We start from the raw sequence: 25,552 nt of genomic DNA on the forward strand, positions 1-25,552 counted from the left end.
TCAACCCTCCTTCCCAACCTCACCTTGAAGGGATGGGATAAGGAGGATCTTCAAGTTCAGAAGAATGTTTTAAATCCTTATCTCTGCCCCCACTTCCCCACCCCCTGCTGCCCCTGCCACCCCATTCTTCTCCCAAGGAAGAAATTTTCCCAAGGGCGTGCCAGAGGATGCCAGGATATTTACCATTTAAGAAAGTTTGGTTATTTCGCCATTTCACAGGAGACTTTAAGTTCTAGTCCTAAGTACTGCTGGAACTGAGAAATTCTTTCTCTTTCTTGTCTTCTATCTCCAATCCTTCTTCCCCATCTCTATAATTATTCTGTCCTCTTTACCCTTTGCCTCCATCCTGTGAAACTTAATCACGCAAATTGCATCATTCTTGTTATACCCAACTAAATCAGGGTTGAGAGGCTGGGTGGTGGAGTTGGGGGAGAAAGCACTCCGAGTACAAAAAAATAAATAAATAAATAAAAATTGCTCCAAGAACGTAATTCTCAGCAAGACTGACTGCTGGAACTGCCTGCTGTAACCCGCGAGCAGTTTTATTTACAGCTGCTGAGATAACTTGCTGCAACTCTAGGACGAATTTTGCCCACTAATCAGAGCTTGCCAGCTCTCCAAACCCTTACTAGTGCCAATGAACTTTCTTGAAGAGCAATATGTAACATTTCTCTTGTTAATAAAACCTCTAAACTTCTCTTTTCTTCTTCAGACATACTGAAGAACACCTGGTCTATGTATGTATCCCAAATTGCAAGTCTTTTTCCAAATAAAACATTAAGTTTAGAGATTCAGCTCTAAATTTTTATTTTGACTTTGACAATCCTCATCCTCATTTTGTTTATGACCATCCTAGTGGCCACTATTCTTCTCTTTCTCTTCCTCTTCCTCATCATCATCTTCTGAAAGCAGACCCTTTGGTTGGAGTCTTAGGATTCTACTACAAATAATACATCTTTGAGAAGTTCTCTATCGGTTGTATGTATTTTTATTTTTTATTTTTTTTGCACTCTGTCACCCAGGCTGGAGTGCAGTGGTGTGATCTTGGCTCACTGCAACCTCAGCCTCCCAGGTTCAATCAATTCTCCTGCCTCAGCCTCATGAGTAGCTGGGCTTACAGGTGTGCACCACCATGCCCAGATAATTTTTGTATTTTAGTAGAGATGGGGTTTTGCCATGTTGGCCAAGTGGGTCTTCAACTCCTGACCTCAAGTGATTCACCCACCTTGGCCTCCCAAAGTGCTAGGATTATAGGCGTGAGCCACCTCGCCTGACCTGTTTTTAAATTTCAAAGTGCATTAATGAATGCAGTTGTATCTAAATTAAAGTGGCTCATGCAAAACTTGATGAACAACCTTACCATTTTCTCACAGTATTCATAATCATGTTTGGATATGTCACTCTCTCTGGGCTAAAAACAATGTTTAAAAAAAGCTAAATAATGCTGCCCTCCAGGCTGCTTCTACTGCTGTTCACCTAGAAGCCAGAAAAAGGAACAAACAGTGACCTTTGGAGCTCATTATTATTGTGAAGAAACTGTAGATGAAAGCTTTGTACTTTTTCTGAGTGGGTAAATAATTTATCTTGGAATAAAAACTTAGACAAAAAGAGATAAGAGGAATATACAGTTACAGGCTTCAAAAATAGATATTTCTCACATCAGTTTAGTGGACAATTATCCAAATATATTAAAGATTGTGTAACAATATGGGGATATATTTATGATGGATTAAAGAGTGGAAAAGATGTAATGTAAAATTATATGTATTTGATGAAAACAATGTAAAAAATACACCACAGGAGAACATATGCATAGTGGATGAGTTATGTAAGGATGGCGGTTTCTAATTTAGTTGCAGTGTCTTCAGAGAACACGGTTTGCATGAACCCTGTTATTTGTTATTTGTCGAGAACTGCACTGCTTCTATTCAGTGGTCAGGTTTTATAAATATTCTATGTGTGCTTAGAAAAAACATGCATTTACTATTGGGCACAGGGTCCTTTCTCCATGTGACTGTTAGATCAAGCTTGTTAATTGTGTTCAAATCTGTTTTTCTTCTTTTTTTTTTTTTTTTTTTTCCTGAGATGGAGTCTCACTCTGTCACCAGGCTGGAGTGCAATGGTGCGATCTCGGCTCACTGCAACCTCTGCCTCCCGGGTTCAGGCGATTCTCCTGCCTCAGCCTCCCAAGTAGCTGGGACTACAGGCACATGCCACCATGCCCAGCTAATTTTTGTATTTTTAGTAGAGACGTGGTTTCACCATGTTGGCCAGGATGGTCTCAATCTCTTGACCTCATGATCGGCACTCCCTCAGCCTCCCAAAGTGCTAGGATTACAGGCGTGAGCCACTGTGCCTGGACCAAATATTTTATAGCTATACCAATTTTTAGTCTGATATAGAATATTATGATGATGTCTGAAATCTTCCCTTACGATTGTGGTTTTGTTTTTTTTTTTCTGTTTAATTTTTGCTTTCCCTTTTTTGCAGCTATGTTATTTAATTTATACAAGTTTAAAACGATCATAGTTCCTTGATTAATTGTTCCTTTCATTATCATGTATTATCTCTCTTTATGCCTAGTAAATTTTTTTGGCTTAAGCTATATTTTTCCTTGCTACCAATACGGGTGCTCTTCAACTTACCATGCAAAACCACCATAAGTTGATATAATAACTCAGCTGTGAGCTGAGAAGCATACTAAATACCTGTCATTTTTGCACCATCATAAAGTTGAAAAATTAGGTCAAACTCTCATAAGTTGCAGACCATCTATGTGGGTATATCAATGTTTTGTTACTATTTGCTTGCTATAACTTTTCCATTTTTTGCTTTCAATCTTTCTGCAATTTTATATTTTAGATGTGTCTATTATAAACAAGACATGGCTGAGTCTTCCACATCATAAATTTAGTCCATTTTCTTTTGTTTTTATTGCAGATAGATCTAAAAAGCTTTTTGGTCTTATATTGTACTCCTTGTAGTCATTTTTCTATACTTTTTTTCCTTCCTTTGAGTTATTGATAATAAGTTTAAGTTATTGATTTGAGATCTTTTTTCTTTCTCATATACGCAAAAAAAACTCCAAATTTTGCCCTAAGCTTTTCTTTAACTGCATCCTATAAATCTTGATATGTGGTATTTTCATTTTCATTCTGTTCCAAATATGTCTGATATAGGACTTGTATCCAGAGTATATAAATAATTCTTATAATTTATTAATAAGACAACCAATTAAAAATTGGGCAAAAAGATTTGAATAGAAGATGTAAGAATGGCTAATTGGCACATGAAAAGATGCTCAATATCTTAGTCATTAGGGAATTGAAAATTAAAGCCATAGTAAGACCACTTCACATCCACTAGGATGACCGTAAACAAAAAGATAGGCAATAATAAGGCTGGAAAGGTTGTGGAGAAATTGAAACCCTTATACGTTATTGGTGGAAATGTGAAGTAGTACAGCCACTTTGGAAAACAGTCTGGCAACTTCTGAAATTTAAATGTAAATTGCCATGCAACCCAGCAGTTTCACTCCTTGATATATACGCAAGACACATGAAAATATGTGTCCACACAGAGACTTGTACATCAGTGCTCATAGCAGCATTATTCATCATTACTAAAAAATGGAAACAACCCAAATATTCATCATATTCATGAAACATTGAATGGATGAAGAACATTTGGTATGTTAGCACAGTGGAATATTATTCAGCAGTGAAAAGAAAGAAACCATTACACGCTACACATGACAAACCTCAAAAAAGTATGTGAATTGAAACAAGCTATACACTAAAGACTATATATTGTAGGATTCCATTTGTCTGAAATGCCCATAAAAAACAAATCTATAGAGACAGAAAGCAGACTGTGGTTTCCTGAGGTTGGGAGTGGAAATGGGATTGACAGCAAATGGCATGAGGGATCTTTAAGGGCTGATGGAAACTGGATTATGATAATGGGCATGCAACTCTATAAATGTCCTAAAAATCATTGAATTGTATACATGAAATGGGTAAATTTAATGATGTTACACCTCAATAAAGCTGTTCTTTTTGGAAAAAACAGCTAGTGAACTAGAGTAGCTCTGCATTTTATTAAGAAATTATTTCTTACATCCTGTGCCTAGATGGCCAATATTACACTCAAGAAACTAATGGACATAGAAAAATTAAGTGTACCTCCAAACACTCAAGATGAATACGGCAGTCTTCAATAGTCAACGTCATGGCCATTCCAGAGAGAAAAGGTCCAAGTTCAGTGCCTCGAACCTTGTTGCCTTCCATGAAAGGAAGCAGTTGAAATGAGCTTTGCCCCTGGTGACACTCTTCCTTGTCACTAATTAACCAGCTCTATAGGAAGGTTGCTCCGCCAACACCCTGCTCTGCCTGGAGAGACATCTGGCCAAGTTCTGGTGAGCAGGCAAAATGTCTACTCGTTACCACCAAGCTGCTAGTGATAGTTACCTGGAACTTCTGAAAGAGGCTACCAAGCGAGATCTAAATCTTTCGGATGAAGATGGCATGACTCCTACTCTCTTGGCAGCCTACCATGGGAACTTGGAAGCCCTAGAGATAATCTGCAGTAGAGGGTAAGTTCAACCCGATGGTTTCCGTTGGAAACAGTGTTCATGGTAGGTTTTTGCAGACAGCAGCAAGAGGCAGGGACGTCAATACAAATACTCTATCCTCTTTCTAGATTGTCTAAATGATTGGATTTTTAGAGAAAGAGAGAAAACTATGCCTAGAGATGCTCTCTTTTCTCACTGAGGACTGGCACTATAGGAGTGGCTCATCCCTTAGCCACAATCAGAGGAGAGACTCTGAACTACGGCATTATCTGCACGGGGAAGAGGGAAGATATTTTAATTCTATGCCTTTAAAAATGCTTTTCATGAAATTTAAATAGTTTTCTCTTTTCAAAGAGGCCATTGTTTTACTTGGTTTTAAGTTGTCAACCTTGGTTGGAACAAATGACATGTTTTTAGTTTATTTTTTTTTATCTATGCCATCAAAATCTCACAGTCTTTTATTAACTTTCAATCCCAGTGCAAGCTCATGATTTTTTTATTTTTTATTTTTGACACAGGGTCTTGCTCTTTTGAATGGAGTTGCTGGCTCTACAAGGACTCTTTAGCCTATCTTAACTCTATCACTTCTTTGGCTAGTGGATAGATACACAAACACACACACACACACACACACCCCATCTCTTTGCCCAGATTTTAATGGAGGAGTAAGCTAGTTCCTCTGCTTGTTCTGCCTGTTATCAGAGGGCTAGGTTGTGTTGGCAACCGTAACCCAAGAGGGGTAAAGAAAGAGAAAAGGACAAGGTAAATAAGGGAGCCAAGTGAATCCAATTGAATACCCATTTATTCAGTATTTATTATGTGCCAGCCACTTATCTCTTAAGATAAGAGATATTTTGCTAGCCACTGGGCACACTGTGATCAACAAGACAGCCACAGTCCCTGTCATAGTGACCAGATTTGAGAGGTGAAGACAAGACATCTATGATATTTGTGTGTGTGTGTGTGTGCATGTTTGCTCTGAGACAGGGTCTCACTCTGTCACTCAGGCTGGAGTGCAGTGTCAAGATCATAGCTGACTGCAGCCTTGAGCCCCAGGCTCAAGTGGTCCTCCCATCTGAGCCTCCCGAGTAGCTGGGACAAGAGGTGTGCGCCACCATGCCCAGCAATTTTTGTACTTTTTGTAGTGATGGGGTTTTGCCATGTTGCCCAGGATGGTCTTCAACTTATGAGCTCAAGCGATCTGACAGCCTCGGTCTCCCAAAGTGCTGGGATTACAGCTGTGAGCCACTGTGCCTGGCTCATCTATGGTATTTGTTACAAAAAGGGAAATAGAGGGCACTAAATAGGCACCTACCTCAATCTCAGGGGTGAGGGAAGGCTTCCCTAAGGGGAAAGCATTTAAGCTGGGATTAGGAAAATGAGAACAAGTTGGCTAGATGAAAGAGTGTTTTCCCTAAGACGGAAAACTGCTCTAGTTCTGAGAACTAGAGAAGCTGAGCATGGCTGGACGTGGTTCAAGTAGGAGTGGGGTCAGGACAAGTATAAGAGATAAGACCAGATAACAAAGAGCCTTGTCAACTCGGGTAAGGACTTTATCCTAAGGGCCCAGGAAGCCATGTCTGGGGTAGGGAAGCTGCCAGAGTAGATTTATGTTTACAAAACTCACTCAGGTAGATGGATAACAGTCGGAGAGAATGTTTGGGGACTGTTTTAATGGTTGAGATGAGTCGGACTAGGATAGTGACATTGGGAATGGGAAGATATGGTTGGATTTGAGTGGCAGTTTGGATGTAGAATCAATAATGATTGACTGGATGTGGGCAGATAAAGGAAAAGGAGGGTTAAGGTCCCAGGTTTTGGATGTTGACACCCTTTATTAAAATAGGGGACATTTAGGAAGTGTCAGAAGAACCCAGGATTGGGAGAGTTCCTGAGTTGAAGATTGAATGAGAAAGTGAGTGAAGCAGATCTTCCCCATCTCTCTTGTGTGATTAAGACTTTCTTTTCTCAGACACATCGATCCCCATCAGCCAGCCTTCTCCAGTCATCTCATCTCTTCTCCTACTCAGCCTAGGGTTCCCCAACTTTCTCCGTCTACTGAAAGTCTACCTCATTCCACAAACTGCAAGATGTCAGTTACTTTAAAATCAAAGTATTAGCCTATTCTTGCATTGCTATAAGGAAATGCCTGGGCCTAGGTAATTTATAAAGAAAAGAGGTTTCACTGGCTCATAGCTCTGCGGGCTGTACAGGAAGTATAGTAGCTTCTACTTTTGGGGAGCCTTCAGGAAGCTTCCAATCATGGCAGAAGGAAAAGGCATCTCACATGGCAGAAGCAAGAGCAAGAGAGCAAGGGGGGAGGTGCTAGAAACCAGACCTAATGAGAGCTCACTCTCATGAGGACAGTACCAAGGGGGATAGTGCTAACCCATTCATGAGAAATTCGCCACCATGATCCAGTCACCTCCCACCAGTCCCTACCTCCAACATTGCGGATTACAATTTGATTTGAGATTTGTTCCCCACCAAATCTCACAGATCCAAACTGTATCAACCAGTGAGTTTGTCCTCCTAGAAGAGGGTTTGGGGTTCTGGGGTTCTTCTCAGCAGAGAGCTCTTGTTCCATTTAAGGACATTTTGAATAGTAATGCTTAGGTGTTCTCTCTCTTTCTCTCCTTTGAAAGCCTGAAATATTCTCTTACAATAACTGTTATGCTGGTCTTTATTTATTTTTTATTTTTACTAGAGACAGGGCCTCACTTTGTTGCCCAGGCTGGTCTTGAACTCCTGAGCTCAAATAATCCTCCTGCCTCAGCCTCCCAAAGTGTTGAGGTTACAGGTGTGAGCCACAGCACTCAGCCCGGTTCTGCTAGTCTTTAATTACAAAAGTAACACGAGCTGAACCCAGAAAATTAAACCATACCTACGCACACAAAACGTGAAGAAAAAATGTCCTATAATGCCATGCTACTAAGATGTATATAGTTCTCTCTATATATACTATAGTGTGTATAAATTTTAATATTCTTCTATAAATTTCAGGGACTTTGTAGGACTCTAGTCAACAAATACATTTCTTAGCCAACCCCTCTTTTGGACACATAGTTTGTTTTCCCTAGTTTGAATAGTGCTATGATGACTATCCTTGTACATAAATCTTTGCTGACATTGTCTTTTTTGTGTTTTTTTGAGATGGAGTCTCTCTGTCATTCAGGCTGGAGTGCAGTAGCATGATCTTGGCTCACTGCAACCTCCACCTCTCGGGTTTGAGCAATTTTCCTGCCTCAGCCTCCTAAGTAGCTGGGTCTACAGGCGTGCACTACCACGCCCGGCTAATTTTTGTATTTTTAGTAGGGACAGGGTTTCACCATGTTGGCCAGGCTGGTCTCGAACTCCTGACCTCAGGTGATCTGCCTGCCTCGGCCTCCCAAAGTGCTGGGATTACAGGTGTGAGCCACCGGGCCTGGCCACATTTTCTTGAGAATAAATTCTCCAAAGTGAAATTTCCGGATTAATTTGCATTTGTGTTAGTCCATTTGTACTGCTATAACAAAATACCTTAGATTAGGTAATTTATAAAAACCAGAAATTTATTTCTTACAGTTCTGGCAGCAGGGACATCCAAGATCAAAGCACCAGCAGGACTGGTGTCTGATGAGAGCCCTGTCTCCGCTTCCAAGATGGTGCCTTGTTGTTGCATCCTCTGGCTGTGTCCTCACACGGAGGAAGGGAAGGAAGGGGCAAAAAACAAAACAAAAAAAGGCAAATTCCCTGTGTCAAGTCCTTTTATAAGGGTGCTAACCCCATTCATGAGGGCAGAGTCCTCATGACTCAATCATCTCCTAAAGGCCACACTGCTTAACACTGTTACATTGATGATTAAGTTTCAACATGAATTCTGGAGGAGACACAAACATTCAAACCATAGCAGCGTATGTGCAATTTAAATAGTTTTGTGTGTGTGTAAATGGACATGTTGTCCTTCAGAAAGTGAGTACCCATTTTGGCCAACATGATAGGTCCAAAACGATATATTAGGCTGGGCGTGGTGGCTCACTCCTGTAATCCCAGCACTTTGGGAGGCCAAGGCGGGCAGATCACTTGAGGCCAGGAGTTCGAGGCCAGCCTGGCCAACATGGTGAAGCCCCATCTCTACTAAAAATACAAAATTAGCATGGTGTGGTGGTGCACGCCTATAATCCCAGCTACTCAGGAGGCTGAGGCACAAATTGCTCCTGAATCCCTTGAATCTGGGTGGTGGAGGTTGCAGTGAGCCAAGATCAGGCAACTGCACTCCAGCCTGGGCAACAGAGTGAGACTCTGTCTCAAAAAACAAAACAAAACAAAATAAAATGATATACCAGTGTGGCTTTAATGTTCTTTTCTTTGGTTGCCGATGAGGTTGAAAATTCTTTTTATGCTTAAAAAGAATTGGCCATTGGAATGCCACTTTTGTGAACTGTGTATTTATAACTTTATTCCCCCTTTATATTGGGGTTTTCAACATTTCTCCTTGATTGATAAAAATGCTTTTGAAAGTTAACAATATCAACTCTTTGTCATATAGGTTACAACTGTTTTACAATACACAATTTATATTTTTGACAACAGATTTTTAAATATAAATGTAAACATAAATATATATATATTTATAAGTCTATCAATCTTTGTTGTGTGATTCTAACTTTGAGGTCATGCCTCAATACTGACTGATCCTTTAGTGCTATTTTTAGTTTCATTTGTTATTTTAAATACTTTATATAATTTAAGATCTGAATTATGATCTAACTCTGCATTCTCCGAGTGGCTACTCATTTGTTCCAACACAATTAGTTGTTATAGTCTATCTCTTTCTCCACTAAATTGACATGGTAACATCATTTCTTTCAATGTAATATAAATATCCAGCCCCCCCCCAATTTGCTTATATTAATATTTATTAAACACTGGCCATGGGTGCAAATATTCTTCTAACCTTGCTTTTCCTAGTCCTTCCTTCTCAACTCCTTTCTTCTCACGGGATCTAGTACATCTCAGATTTGTTTCATTGCCCTCAAAAGCATCTGGGATCTGCTGTGTTGAGCAGGCCTGATGTAGGCTAAAAAAAAGAACAGAAGTCTTGTGAGGCCCCTTTTTGACCATAGCTAATCCTGGGAACCAGTGTGAGGTCAAATTTCCAATTAGATTTAAGGAAGCTGAAAAGGGAAGAAAATTACCATCTCACATCAGTCAGAATGGCTATTATAACATCAAAAAATAACAGATGCTGGTGAGGTTGAGGAGAAAAGCGAACACTTATACACTGTTGGTGGGAGTGTAAATTAGTTCAACCATTGTGGAAAGCAGTGTGACAATTGCTCCAAGAGCTAAAAGCAGAACTACCATTTGAGTCAGCAATCTCATTACTGGGTATATACCCAAAGGAATATAAATCCTTCCACAATAAAGATACATGCCTGGATCATGCCTATAATCCTAGCACTTTGGGAGGCCGAGGCGGGTGGGTCATTTGAGGTCAGGAGTTCAAGACCAGCCAGATCAACATGGTGAAACCTCATCTCTACTAAAAGAAAAATACAAAAAATTAACTGGGCGCGGTGGCGCACACCTGTAATTCCAGCTCCTCGGAGGCTGAGACACAAAAATTGCTTGAACCCCCAAGGAGGAGGTTGCCGTGAGCCAAGATCGCGCCACTGTACTCCAGCCTGGGGAACAGCAAGACTCCATCTCAAAAAACAAACAAACAAACAAAAACACATGCACGTGAGTGTTCATTGCAGCACTGTCACAATAGCAAAGACATGGAATCAGCCTAAATGTCCATCAATGACAGATTGGATAAAGGAAATGTGGTACATATACAGCATGGAATAGTATGCAGTCGAAAAAGAATGAGATCACATCTTTTGTGGGAACATGGATGGAGATGGAGGCCATTATTCTTAGCGAGCTAACGCAGGAACAGAAAACCAAACACCACATATTCTTACTGATAAGTGGGAGCTAAATGATGAGAACATGTTGGCTTAGTGCCTGGGTGACAAAATTATCTACAACAAACACTCGTGATATGAGTTTACCTATATAACAAACCTGCACATGTACTCCTGAACCTAAAATTAAAAAAAAAATAAATTGAAAATTGAATTTAGAAGCTAATCAACTATTGAAGTCCATTTCAGTCTGATGATTTAAGAGTTTATCTGTCATTACCTGATAGACAATGAATCCTATAGCAACCATCTATATTAAAACTCTGGCTTTGTTAGAAAACTATTTTCCTTTGTTTTTAAAATGTGAAGATGGAAAGCAATCATTACATGTATTTTCCTGCACTAGGAAGCATAATGGCCCACTTACAAAAAAAAATTCATTTTACCTTTAAAGTGTATGAAATTTCTTGGTTTTATTTTTTAAAATGGAAACTAGACTTTTTCCCCCAGATTCTTTCTTTCTTTCTTTTTTTTTTTTTTTTTTGAGATGGAGTCTCGCTTCTGTCGCCCATCCTGGAGTGCAATGATGGGATCTTGGCTCACTGCAACCTCCGCCACCTAGGTTCGAGTGATTCTCCTGCCTCAGCCTCTGGAATAGCTGAGACTACAGGTGCCTGCCACCACACCCCGTTAATTTTTGTATTTTTAGTAGAGACAAGGTTTCACCATGTTGGCCAGGCTGGTCTGATTCTTAAAGAAATACATACTTATTGTAATATTTCACATCATATTGAATAGAATTGATAAAGTAAAAATTATACCAATTCCTACAGTCATCAACATTTGGGTACATATCCTTCCAGACTTTTTCCTTTGAGTACATGCAAACGTGTACATTCTCTCCCTTTAAAAGACAATCATATAAACTATACTGAAACCTTCTAATTATTTAACAATATATCATGGACCATTTGCACTTAAAAGTTGAGATCCATGCCACTATTTTATTTTTTTTTTAATAATTTCAACCTTTTTTTTTTTTTTTGTGAGAGACAGAGTCTTGTTCTGTCACCTAGGCTGGAGTGCAGTGGCACAATCTTGGCTCACTGCACCCTCCACCTCCCAGGTTTGAGTGATTCTCCTGCCTCAGCTTTCCAAGCAGCTGGAACTACAGGTATGTGCCACCATGCCCAGCTAATTTTGGTATTTTTTAGTAGAGATAGGGTTTCACTATATGTTGGCCAGGCTGGTCTCAAACTCCTGACTTCGGGCGATCCACCTGCCTTGGCCTCCCAAAGTGTTGGGATTACAGGTGTGAGTCACTGCACCACGCCAGTTTCAACTTTTAGATTTAGACGGTACATGTGCAGGTTTGCTACATGGGTACACTGCATGGTGCTGGTGTTTGGGGTATGACTGATCCCATCACCCAGGTAGTGAGCATGGTACCAAATAGTTTTTCAACTGTTGCCCTCCTCTCATAGTCTCCCGTGTCTGTTGTTGCTATCTTTACGTCTGTGAGTACCCAATGTTTAGCTCTCACTCATAAGTAAGAATATGCGGTAGTGGGTTTTCCGTTCCTGTGTTAATTTGCTAGGGATGGGATAATGCATGCCACTATTTTTAATGACTTCATGGTATTCTGTTTTATGGTGTTTGTTTGTTTGTTTTTGAGATGGACTCTTGCTCTGTCATCCAGGCTGGAGTGCAGTAGTGCGATCTCAGTTCACTGCACCCTCAGCCTCCCAGGTTCAAGCAATTCTCCTGCCTGTCTCCAGAGTAGCTGGGGTTACAGGCACATGCTACCACCCCCACTTAATTTTTGTAGTTTTAGTAGAGATGAGGTTTCACCATGTTGGCCGGGCTGGTCTCAAACTCCTGGCCTCAAGTGATCAACCCACCTTGGCCTCCCAAAATGCTAGGATTATAGGCGTGAGCTACTGTGCCTGGCCAGTTTCATTGTTTTTATTAACAAAAATTATATATATTTATGGTATACAACATGATTTTTAAAAATATGTATACATTGTGGAATTAAATCAAGCTAATTATGTGTTATCTTCTATACTTTTTGTGATGAGAACATTAAAATCTACTTGGTAGGCAATTTTCAAATATACAGTGTATTGTTATTAACTATAGCCACTGAGCTGAGCATGATGGCTCATGCCTGTAATCCCAGCACTTTGGGAGGTTGAGGCAGGAGGACTGCTTGAGGCCAGGAGTTCGAGACTAGACTGGGCAACATAGCAAGACCCCATCTCTATAAAAAATAAATAACTAATTTTTTTAAAAAACTATAGTCATCATGTGTTACAATAGATGTCTTGTACTTATTCCTCCTGTCTCACTGAAATTTTGTATCCTTTGACCAACTCCTCAGTCTGCCTCTGCCTAGTTACCACCATTCTACTTTCTGCTTCTAGGAGACTTTTCTTTTAGACGGAGTCTCACTCTGTCACCAGGCTGGAGTGAAGTGGCACGATCTTGGCTCACTGCAACCTCCACCTCCCGGATTCGAGCAATTCTCCTGCCTCAGCCCTCCCAAGTAGCTGGGACTACAGGCAGGTGCCACCACGCCCAGCTAATTTTTGTATTTTCAGTAGAGATGGGGTTTCACCATGGTGGCCAGGATGGTTTCAATCTCTTGACCTCGTGATCTGCCCACCTCAGCCTCCCGAAGTGCTGGGATTACAGGCATGAGCCACCGCGCCCGGCCTCTAGGAGACTTTTTTAGATTCCACATTTAAGTGAGATCATGTGGTATTCGTCTTTCTGTGCCCGTCTTATTTCACTTAACATACTGTCCTCCAGGCTGATCCACGTTGTTGAAAATGACAGGATCCCTTTGTTTCTTAAGACTGGATAGTATTCCATTGTGTGGAGCCACCATGTTTTCTTTATCCATTCTTCCACTGATGGACACAGGTTAATGCCATAATATATGTAATCAGTTGACTATTCATGTTGCTTAATTTGAATCCAGTCTTTTTCCTGTTATAAGTAAGTTTGGGAGAAACATTCCTGCTCATTCATCTTTGCACAAAGGTCTTATATTTCCTTAGGGCAAATTCCTAAAGGTAGAATTGTAGATTCAAAAGAGTGCCTCATTTTAAAGGCTTTTTGTGTGTATTGTGCCAGGAAATTTGAACCACTTTCTGCTTCTTCCAGCAGTATTTCTTTCCCCATACTCCTGCCAAAACCAAGTATTACTATTCTTTTTAATCGTTGCCTATCTGATTGGGAAAAGGCAGAGTATTGTTTCAATTTGCATTTCTTTGACTATTAGTGAGTCCAAATATTTCTTTTTATGCAGAAAAACGTTTTTGAAAGAATAGTTGAGAACTTCACAAAAAATCAACTTCAGGAGGAAAAATTGGAATGGAACAGATGCTCAGGGTAATTTAAGCAAATTGCCTACTTAGTGACAGTAGTGCTAAGCCAGCTTTAAAAACTACTGCCCAAATGCACTGATCTACCAAAAATCAAGGGAAAAATGGGTTATTTTAAAATCTCTTCAGTGAGTTTCTCTTTTGGGGAAAAGGGGAATAGAAAAAAACAACACTAGACTGAGCTTAGCCCAAGAAAACCGTAGAGCATCAATGTTGAACTCGGATTATCAAACGACAGGACTAGCTTTCCACCCAGGCAGTTGTATGCAATGGTTCTATCAAGAAATGTGAACAATGACAAGTATGGAATTTAAAAGGACTCCATGCAACTTGTCTGTAGAAAATATTTCCATTTAAATTGTACATCAATTTGGAAATGTGTCTGTAAGTAGAAGTTTTGCAAGTTTTTTGTTTTGTTTTGTTTTGTTTTTGAGACGGAGTCTTGCTCTGTTGCCTGGGCTGGAGTGCAGTGGTGTGATCTCAGCTCACTGCAAGCTCCGCCTCCTGGGTTCACGCCATTCTCCTGCCTCAGCCTCCCGAGTAGCTGGGACTACAGGCACACACCACCATGCCTGGCTAAATTTTTTTTGTATTTTTAGTAGAGACGGGGTTTCACCATGTTAGCCAGGATGGTCTTGATCTCCTGACCTCGTGATCCACCCACCTTGGCCTCCCAAAGTGCTGGGATTACAGGCATAAGCCACTGTGCCCAGCCAAAGTTTTGCAAGTTTTAATAGCTTAAAGCCACTAGGAAAACCCATGAATTGTCTTACTGACAGTTTCATCTGTAAATCTGGAATTTTGCATTTGAAATTTTCTCAAAAGAAGGCCCACCTTTGGGGTCATCTCAGGTGTACTGTTCTTCCTTCTGTCTTGAAAGCATCATTTAAGATTCAGTGAAATGGGTGCAGCCGTAAAAAAAAAAAAAAAAAAAAAAAAATGAGATCATGTCCTTTGCAGGGACGTGGATGAAGCTGGAAGCCATCATTCTCAGCAAACTAACACAGGAACAGAAAAACCAAACACTGCATGTTCTCACTCATAAATGGGAGTTGAACAATGAGAAGACATGGACACAGGGAGGGGAACATCACACACCGGGGCCTGTTGGGGGGTCGGGGGCAAGAGGAGGGAGAGCATTAGGACAAATACCTACTGCATGAAGGGCTTAAAACCTAGATGACAGGTTGACAGGTGCAGCAAACCACCATGGCACATGTATACCTAGGTAACAGACCTGTATGTTCTGCACATGTATCCCAGAACTTAAAGCAAAATAAAAATTCAGTGAAATGAGAAAATTCCACCAGTCTATAGTCTTAAGCATATACATTTAACCCGGACATGTTAGTGCCCTTCTGCAACCCCCCTGCAGCTCACTCCTCCCAATAATTTTGTTTTCAACTTATCCAATCCAAGGATAACTTCAGGCAAATTTAATCAGTATGTTTCTCTTTCTGTTGATAGTAACGTCTTGGGTGTTTTACAATCCCTCTTTGATGTCTAGGATATTTAAGAAGTCTTTTGCATCTAGTGTTTATTTAAAATAAAAAGTGAAACCACATGTTTAGGGGGGAGACACAGCGCTCCCTTAAGACGCAGGTCTGTGCCAAGGTTGAAGGGTCTCCTTTCATCCCAAACAATTAAATCAGGCTGACTGACCAGAGCCTTCTGGAAAGTGGCTTCCCAGCAAAACTGTGTTACTTAATATTTGCTTTCCTTAGATTTGATTTCATTTTCTTTCCTTTTCCACTCTTTCCCCTTACCCCCAACTCCACACACTCTGGTCATGCTGATCTATACTCCTGGTTCCCCAAATAGGCCTTGTAATATCAGCCATCTGTGCCTCTGCTCACACTGTTCTCTCTGCTCAGAAGGAGGTTACCAGTTGCCAGCTTATGGGCTGGAGCTGGTCCACAAATGTGTTTTATTTGGACTTTACTATATTTTTCTTTTAAATTTGAGCCAACACTTAAAAATCACAGAATTTCGCTTGAAATTCTGGATTTGTGGCTTCATTTGAAAAATGGGAGCTCTGGCAATATTGTTTCTGCTTTGATTCAAGGTAGCTGAGCTGTGGTCCTTTCTAGGTGGAGTATGCCTTTAACTGTGACTTTGTTGAAAGAACAAACTTGGCCCCATTCCGTCACTTACATGACTTGCTGGACTTCTTTGAGTTGGGTTGGAGACTTCTGCTGGGACATGTGGGTGACACAAAGGAGAAAGAGACACAGGCTTTGCCCTCTGGGGCATATTATCCAATTAAGGAGACAAGGCATAAATATTTGTCAGATTAAAACTGGAAGTGATTGATTGATTGATTTTTATTTTTATTTTTTTGAGACAGAGTCTCACTTTGTCACCCAGGCCGGAGTGCGGTGGCGCAATCTCGGCTCACTGCAATCTCCACCTTCCAGGTTCTCCTGCCTCAGTCTCCTGAGTAGCTGGGACTACAGGCGCGCACCACCATGCCTGGCTAATTTTTGTATTTTTAGTAGAGATGGGGTTTCACCATGTTGAATAGGCTGGTCTCAAACTCCTGGCCTCCAGTGATCCACCAGCCTCGGCCTCCCAAAGTGCTGGGATTATAGGCATGAGCCACCTCACCTGGCCTATAAGTGAGTTTTAAAAACCCACAAGCGTTATTGTGCTGTAGGAATTTACTAGTTGAATACAAGGAAAAATAAATACATGAAATTAAGGATTATGAGTTTGGGGGCAAGGGCAAGGATAATAAGTAATGTTTATTCAATATTTACTATGTGCCAAGCAGTTTTCTAATGCTTTATGTAGATTAACTTATTTAATTCACATAACTCTATGAATAGGTAATAGTATTATCTTCAATTTACAGATGAGTGTTAGAAATGTTTGTTTTTTGGTGTTGTAAAGAAATAGTATTTGAACATAAATTTAATTTTTTTAGTAAGGCTATTTTTATTTTTTGGAGAAAGGGTATATTTGTTAGTAGTTTTGTTATGAGAGTATATTGAACAAAGGAGACAGGGTTATTTATAACTTGATGTGTTTAATGTTGTGTTTGTTTTTTATTGGCTGGAATGGGACTTTACATTTTGTATTTGTCTTGATTGGTTAGTAACTTAGAACTTTTTAAAAGAGGCAAAGGCAGAGGAGAACGAAGGAAGGAGGAAGTAACTTGTGGAATGTTGAGAAAGGTAAAAACACTTTTAAATAAGGAAGAGGAACAGGCTATGACTTAATGTTTGTTTGGACTACTATAAGTATGTTAGGGTAAATATTTAAGCTAAATGGTGGGAGTTAAAAGTATAAAGTATATTGATTTTTTTATTATGGCTGGCTAGTAGATATTTAAGAATGTTAGTACAGGTTTTTGAATAAATTTTGTTTTTAAGAGAAGTTATTATTTATTTTTAATTAGATGGGGAGGAAAGTTTTTGAAGAGGAACCTTTATTTTACTTTTTACATGAAGAAACCAAGTCCTAGAAAAATTAAACTTGAGGCCATGTAGCTGGTAAAATGGAAAAGCCCAGTTGTGTTAATCTAGGATGTATTGTGTTGGAGATGATTTGACTGGGAGACCAGCCTGATCCAAAGCATGCTGCCTGTTACCCTTGGGCAAATCAATTAAGCTCTCTGAGTCTTATTTTATTCCTGCGGTAATGATTCTTGCCTGCCTTCTCTAAGAGGGAGATTGTGATGGTTGAAGGCAAAGAATGTGAAGGTGCTTCTTTGTAACTAACGCATACCAAAGAGCCAGGGATTCCTGTGGAGTAACTGCAAATCTGATTTATCAAATTATAGGACCCTGGTTGGATCACACTAACCAGTGAAGTTCTTTTCAATCTATAGTGAGCTACGAATCACCTGCGGATCTTGCTAAAGTGTAGATTCTGATTCAATAGGTCTGGGTGGGAGTCTTCTGTACTTTTTTTTTGTTTGCTTTTTTTTTTTTTGGAGAGAGTCTCACTCTGTCACCCAGGCTGGAGTGCAGTGGTGTGATCTCGGCTCACTGCAACCTCCGCCTCCGGGGTTTAAGCAATTCTCTGCCTCAGCCTCCTGAGAAACTGGGATTACAGACATGTGCCACCACGCCCGGCTAATTTTTGTATTTTTAGTAGAGACAGGGTTTCACAATGTTGACCAGGCTGATCTTGAACTCCTGACCTTGTGATCCACCCACCTCGACCTCCCAAAGTGCTGGGTTTACAGGCGTGAGAGTCTTCTGAACTTCTAACAAACTCACAGGTGATGCATCTGCTTCTGGTCTGGAGACCCAACTTTGAGCAGCCAGGAACTAGTAGAATGGTCGTGGCGCACTAACAGGTCATTTGCAAGGGTGCAGATCTTCTCTTCTGCTTCTGTCTGCCCTCTACTTCTCGGGAATGTTAAGAGGACTTCTCAGACTCACTGTCCTCTTTCCATGGGGCCAGGCTGGCCAGAGTTTAGTGAGATCCTGATTTTGGAGTCTAGCCTAGGGCAAAGGAAGGACCCCTTGGTATCTGTACTATCAGAGTTCTCAGCATTGGCGCATGGCTCTGGCCATCATTAAAAACAGTTACTTGACTTTTTATCTGTTCCTGTTTGTAACTCAAGTCCTTGTAGGAGAGGAGGGTTTGCTGCCTTGGGCAGGATTCCAGTAGGTTTTCATTCATTCCACAAATACTGGAGCACCTACTATGTCCCTGTTCTGTGCCAGGCATTAGATTTATGGCCTTAATACCATCTAATAGTATCCCCAATTCCACCTTAACCTCTTGTAGAATGATACACTTATATGAACCTGTAGTCATGGAAGTAAGTTGAGGAATAAATAGAGATGTAATGCCCTTTTAATGAATAATGTTTGTAACAGACACTGTTTGCTACCTCTCCAACATCCTTTTCTTTCTTCTTTCCTGCTGATGGGGACTGAGTTTGGTTCAGTTATTTATTTCCCCACATGTGGCTCAATTCGGGAGGGTAGCAGTAGCATGCTGGAACCAGCTTGTCAGAGTTATTTCCAAATTTTAGAAAGTTAGACAGCTAAATATAGCCATTCTTTCTTACTTTTTATTTTTATTTAAAAAAAAATTTAATGGAGACAGGTCTTGTTATGTTTCCCAGGCTGGTCTTGAATGCCTGGCCTCAAGCAAATCTCCCACCTTAGCCTCCCAGTGCTGGGATTACAGGCATGAGCCACTGAGCCTAGCCTTTTTTTTTTTTTTTTTTTAAGGCAGGGTCTTGCTGTGTTGCCCAGGCTGTAGACAGTGGTGCAATCATAGGTTACTGTAAGCCTGAGCTTCTGAGAACATAGCCATTCTTAAAAATAAAATTACAGGCTGGGCGTGGTGGCTCACAACTGTAATCCCAGCACTTTGGGAGGCTGAGGCGGGTGGATCACCTGAGGTCAGGAGTTTGAGACCAGCCTGACCAACACGGTGAAACTCCATCTCTACTAAAAATACAAAAATTAGCTGGGTGCAGTGGCGGGTGCCTGCAGTCCCAGCTACTCGGGAGGCTGAGGCAGGAGAATCGCTTGAACCTGGGAGGCGGAGGTTGCAGTCAAGCCGAGATTGCACCACTGCACTCCAGCCTGGGTGACAGAGCAAGACTTCATCTCAAAAAAAAAAAGAAAAAAATTATATAAACTTATAATTTAACAAATTATATTAAAAAGGTAACATAAAAGTCTCACTTTCTACTTATTTTAATACATTTCACTCTTACCTATCTCTTAAGATAATTCATGTCCATTATATCTACATGGGGGAAATAGTTGATAATGGTATGGTACTGTGTATCTCTTCCAAACTCTGTCCAGTGATGTCACATTGGTAGCTTGAAATTTGCCATGGTGGATGTATTTACACCACAGAAATTGGCACATGCTACAAATTAGGATTTTGATTTTATTATTTTCTTGATAAGCCATTGAACAATCCTATCCCTAGTTTCAGGGCAAAATCTAATTGATCTAAGTTAAACACAATACTATGTTTCCCATCTCTTAGGCGTGTAACCTAGTGCTGGCCAATGAGACAAGAAAGTTGTTTGGCTGAAGAATTTCTTAGTAAGTTTTTCTCACTTCTAAAAAGGAGACACAGCCGGGCATGGTGGCTTACACCTGTAATCCCAACAATTTGGGACGCCAAGGCGAGCAGATGGCTTGAGGCCAGGAGTTTGCGACCAGCCTGGGCAACATGGTGAAACCCTGTCTCTACAAAAAATTAGCTAGGTGTGATGGTGCATGCCTGTAGTCTCAGCTACTCAGGAGGCTGAGCAGGGAGAATCACCTGAGCCTGGGAGGTCAAGGCTGCCAATAAGCTGTGATCACACCATTCCACTCCAGCCTGGGAGATAGAGTGAGAACCTGTCTCAAAACAAAACAAAAGAAACAAACAAAAAGGAGACACACGGTAGAGATGGGCTCTGTTTCTGGCCATGTGGTTTTAAGATGGGATGGTTCTAAGACAGTTGGACTTGCAGCCAGTATCTTATAACAATGCCAAGTCAGGATGAACATGTTTGTATTAACGTGCCTTTTTTTCTTTATTTTTGTTTTGATTTTTTTGGGCCTGCGTTCAGCGAAAAAAAGTCCAACATGTATATTTTTTTTCTCTCTCTCTTCTAGAGGGGACCCTGATAGGTGTGACATCTGGGGAAACACTCCTCTACATTTTGCAGCCTCCAATGGCCATGCCCACTGCGTCTCATTCCTGGTCAACTTTGGTGCCAACATCTTTGCCCTGGATAATGACTTACAGACTCCACTGGATGCTGCTGCCAGCAGGGAGCAGAATGCATGTGTTGCTCTCCTGGACAAGGCTGCCACTGCACAGAACATCATGAACCCCAAGAAGGTCACCAGGCTGAAGGAGCAGGCTCAGAAGAATGCCAGGAGGCAGATTAAAGAGTGTGAGAGGCGCCAGGAGAAGCACCAAAATAAGATGGCCCACACCTACAGCAAGGAGGAATCCGGGACTCTCTCTTCTTCCAAGGGTACCTTCTCCAGATCATCCCCTTCAAATGCTTCTGCTCCTGGCACATTCGGGTCACTATCTAAGGGCATTAAAGACACTTTCAAGATCAAGTTCAAGAAGAACAAAGATACTGCAGAACAGGTGGGGAAGGAAGGCAGAAGTGGGCAGAGGAACTTGATGGAAGTGTTCAGAGAGGAAGAGGAAGACTCGTTCTCAGGGGACTTCAAAGAGAAGCTCCAGTTGTCAGCAGAGGAGGACAGCAGTGTGCACCATGAATCCATTCTCAATCGTCCAGGTCTAGGAAGTATTGTTTTTAGAAGGAACAGGATATCGAGTCCTGAAGACATCTCAGATAGCAAGAGAGAGTTGGGTTTTAAACTGCCCAGTGAATTGCTTCAAAGACAAGGAGCGTCAGAGGCTGATGAGGGTGCAGCTGATGAAGAGGGAGAGGAAAACGGCCTCAAAGATGATCTGCCGTGGGATGAGGATGAAGTGGAGTGGGAGGAAGATGTGGTCGATGCCACGCCCCTGGAAGTGTTCTTGCTGTCTCAGCACCTGGAAGAATTCCTGCCTATCTTCAAGAGAGAGCAGATTGATCTAGAAGCTCTGCTGCTCTGCTCTGATGAGGACCTTCAGAGCATACAAATGCAGCTGGGTCCCAGGAAGAAAGTTCTGAATGCTATCAACAGGAGGAAGCAGGTGCTTCAACAGCCTGGGCAGCTGGTCGACACCAGCCTGTGATGGAGAGTTTTGGCCTGGAGCATTGGGGTGATGCTGTGGCCCGCTGGCAGCACTCCAGGCAGCACCCCCTCTTTACCCAATGCCAGACCACTGGGAATGGATTCTAGGGCATCGGAAATGCCTACCTGAGAGAGAGACCCAAACTTTACTCTGGGAGGTAGGCTATGCCCATCCAAATAAATCTCCATGAGAAACTTGAGGAGACTTCATAACAAGAATCTGGCATTTCTCTTCAGTTATCTTATATGTACATATAATTGTTTTTGTTGTTGTTTTGTTTTGTTTTTTGGAGATGAAGGTCTCAGTCTCTTACCCAGGCTAGGGTGCAGTGGTATGATCATAGTTCACTGTATTCTCAACCTCCTGGGCTCAAATGATCTCCTCCCACCTCAGCCTCCCAAGTAGCTGAGACTACAGGTTCACACCCCCCACACCTGGCTTATTTTGTATGTTTTAGTAGAGGTGGGGTCTTGCCACATTGCCCAGGCTGGTCTCAAGCTCCTGGCCTCAAGCAATCCTCCCACCTCAGCCTCCTAAATCACTGGGATTACAGGCGTGAACCACCGTACCCAGCCTATCCTTTTGATACTTTTGAATAAAGAAAGGGTCATATGCATGACAGGAAAATGAAAGAAACTTCCTTTACTTTTCTATCTCTGGATTTAAAATTATAATCTCATCACATTATCCTGCTGCTTGCTTTCTGATCTGTGTAACCTGGGAATTCTAACTCTTTTTCTCTCCTGAGATCTATGACTTTGCCTAGTGGTAGAGACTAGAGTTCTTTCCTGGCCTGCGGCTTGATGCCCAACTCAAATGCATCAAGCCCTTTAACAAATGTGTACATGTTTACAAGTAATGGAAATGCGTCTATAATACTCCTGCCTGAGAATAGAGACAGAGTGGTGGTGGGGAGAGTGAAGAAAGAGATAGAATACAGGTGGTACCTGTTGTGGACTGAATTGTGTCAAATTCATATGTTGGAGTTCTAACCCCTAATGTGACTGTAATTGGAAATAAGACCTTTAAAGAAGTGATTAAGGTTAAATGAAGTCATAAGAATGCAACCCTAATCCTGCAGGACTGGTGTCCTTTTTTTCCCTTTTTTTTTTTTTTTTTTTTTTTGAGATGGAGCCTTGCTCTGTCACCCATGCTGGAGTGCGGTGGCATGATCTCAGCTCACTGCAACCCCTGCCTCCCAGGTTCGAGCAATTTTCATGCCTTAGCCTCCTGAGTAGCTGGGATTACAGGCATGCACCACAACGCCTGGCTAATTTTTTGTATTTTTAGTAGAGGTGGGGTTTCACCATGTTGGCCAGGCTGGTCTCAAACTCCTGACCTCAGGTGATCCACCTGCCTCGGCCTCCCAGAGTGCTGGGATTACAGGCATGAGCCACTGCACCCGGCCTAGGACTGGTGTCCTAAGAAGAGGAAGAGACATTTAGGTGGAAGGCACACAGAGAGGCCACGTGAGGACACAGTGAGAAGGTGGCCGTCTGCAAGCCGAGGAGGGGGCCTCAGGAGAAACCAACCCTGCAAACACCTTGATCTTGGGCTTTCAGCCCCCAAAGGTGTGAAAAAATAAACTTCGGTTGATAAGCTTCTGTTGTTGAAGCCATCCAGTCTGTGGCATTTTGTTATGGCAGTCCTAGCAGAATAATACTGTCCTAAGTAAGAGGGTTGGGGAGGAGACCAAGAAAAATACAGAAAAAAAGTCTGTCTAACTGCAATTGATGAGTTTTTTAAGGGTAAACACCTAGTGAAACTTAAGGGGAAAAAAAACTAAGTTCTTTGGAGGGAAGATTTGATTGTCAAAGGAAATTTCACATTTTCATGCCTATTATGTACACATGGTTTATTTACTGTTGTCTGTCACCATTGCCGCATATCTGAATATGTGTAGGTTCCACGATAGAAACTGACAACACTTGGCTCATGACTGTAATCCCAGCACTTTGGGAGGCCCAGGCAGGCAGATCACCTGAGGTCAGGAGTTCAAGACCAGCCTGGCCAACATGGCAGAAACCCGTCTCTACTAAAAATACAAAAATTAGCCAGGTGTGGTGGCGTGTGCCTGTAATCCCAGCTACTTGGGAGGCTGAGGCAAGAGAATTGCTTGAACCCAAAAGGTGGAGGTTGCAGTGAGTTGAGATTGCACCACTGCACTCTAGCCCAGGCGGTAAGAGAGACTCCATCTCAAAAAAAAAAAAAAAAGAAAAGAAAAAAGAAACTGACAACACTGCTGCTGACATTTTTTCAATGGCAATCCCAAATTCAAACTGAAACCCCACTGAATAGCTAAGCTTCATTAGATCTCTACAGGCTGACTTACATCAAGTGGAATGTACTGTTGATTCTGGGTATAATACAGAAACAGCTGTTTATCTTCAGCTTGCTTTCTGATGCACATCTGTTTGGGTTACTTCAAGAGGCATCATGGAGAATTCAAGTTTAGGGAGGATACAGATGCTCAAATCTGATGAACAATTGGCTTATTCTTCCTCAATGAATATATTCAGAAAGCTTGTTAGCCATTGAATAAATATGTTGCATTAGGGGATGATTGTTTACAAATACCTTATCTTGTGGAATAAACTGAAGTTGTGCTTGCCTTCATTAATGTGCACAGAAGCAGTTGGCAAATAGAAAGCGCTCAAAAAAGTTTGTAGTCTGTGCCTGCCACTATTATATTTCATCATCATAGATGCCAGAATCCCCTCTTCACCTATTGCCCGGAATCTGCCTAATGAGATATTTGCTCCACCCCCTGCTGTAACTACATCATAGCAAGAGAGCCATCACTCAGGTTGGTAGGAATGAACTTGAACATTGACTCTTATCCCTTTTTAGGAGATATTTGCCACTAGGGGTCTCATCAGGTACCTTTATGCTCTTCTTAGGGGTTCTTTTCTTTTATGATTGACAGAATTAATAGGTGAGCGTTCTCCAAAGTTCTCAGCATCAAGGATATAGTCTCTTCGTCACAGAGTATTGTTATATAATAAAAAAAGGTTTATACCATGTTATAAGATGTTATCAATGTTCTAAGAATTCCAGATCTTTCTAACTAAATACCAACTACAGGGGCTAAGAGAAGATGCCAGAGCAATACAAAGGCCTTGATAAGAGACAAAGACAAGAGGATTATGAGCCAGGATGAGCTTCAAGTACTCACTGATCTCAGACCTCCATCTCTTAAACTAGATGCTTAGAGTAGCTCAATCCAATATCTGGTCACCCCTACCACCTCCTGGCCCCTCTTTTCCCCCTCTATGTAGCTTGACATAAAAGTCAACAAGAGGGAAAAGCAGTTGGGAGCATTTCACTGAAGAGGAGAGTTTGAGAAGTTATAGTGTGGTAAATGTGTATTGTGCTTATATTTCAGGCCATTGTGTAGTACAGGTCAGTTATATGCTCATAATTCCTAAGTCCAAGTTACCAGCCCAGACCATTGCTTTGGGCACCAAATACATCAGCCCAAATCTAATCTGACATCTCCTCTCACATGTCTCACAAGTACCCCAAACTCAGTGTGTCCAGGACTGAACCCATTTTCTTCCAGGTTGGCAGTTCTCAACTTGGATGATTTTGCCCTCTGTCTCCTAGAGGACATCTGGCAATATCTAGAGACATTTTTGATTGCCATGATAGGGGAACAGTGGTGCAATTGACATCCAGTGGGTAGAAACAATGGGTGCTAAACATCCTAGAATGTACAGGACAGCCCACCACAACAATGAATTATCCAGACCCAAATAGTGATCGTGCTCAGTTTCAGCTGCATTAAAACACGCAGCTCTAAATCTCCATTTTTCATAAATGGAAAATTTAACCCAATACTTCTTTTCATCACCCAATTGTTCACCAGGCCCTTTCAACTTTTCAATATGTCTCAGAGCTAAATCCTCTTTGATGTTTGCAAGATGACCTATTGGTTCCTGCCCCCAGCCATCACTCACTGGATTGCTGTAAGTATCCTTATCTGTCTTTAATTCATTCTCCACAAGGCT

General features: G+C 41.4%; 1 protein-coding gene across 1 annotated transcript; it reads left to right on the forward strand.

Moving 5' to 3' along the window:
* The first annotated feature begins 4,190 nt into the window (after positions 1 to 4,190).
* ANKS4B (ankyrin repeat and sterile alpha motif domain containing 4B) lies at positions 4,191 to 24,791 on the forward strand. The gene is made up of 2 exons (XM_004057318.5): positions 4,191 to 4,594; positions 20,453 to 24,791. The coding sequence occupies exons 1-2, from the start codon at positions 4,431 to 4,433 to the stop codon at positions 21,540 to 21,542; spliced, it is 1,254 nt and encodes a 417-aa protein (XP_004057366.1). The 5' UTR covers positions 4,191 to 4,430; the 3' UTR covers positions 21,543 to 24,791.
* Positions 24,792 to 25,552: the final 761 nt, after the last annotated feature.

The sequence above is a fragment of the Gorilla gorilla genome, chromosome 18, assembly GCF_029281585.2.
Source record: "Gorilla gorilla gorilla isolate KB3781 chromosome 18, NHGRI_mGorGor1-v2.1_pri, whole genome shotgun sequence".
NCBI lineage: Eukaryota > Metazoa > Chordata > Mammalia > Primates > Hominidae > Gorilla > Gorilla gorilla.

Bases quoted from the DNA above. Each gene is read 5' to 3' on its own strand.
- ANKS4B (XM_004057318.5), top strand. From the start codon at position 4,431: ATGTCTACTCGTTACCACCAAGCTGCTAGTGATAGTTACCTGGAACTT. The intron at 4,595-20,452 runs GTAAGTTCAACC...TCTCTCTTCTAG, and splicing joins GAGATAATCTGCAGTAGAGG to AGGGGACCCTGATAGGTGTG.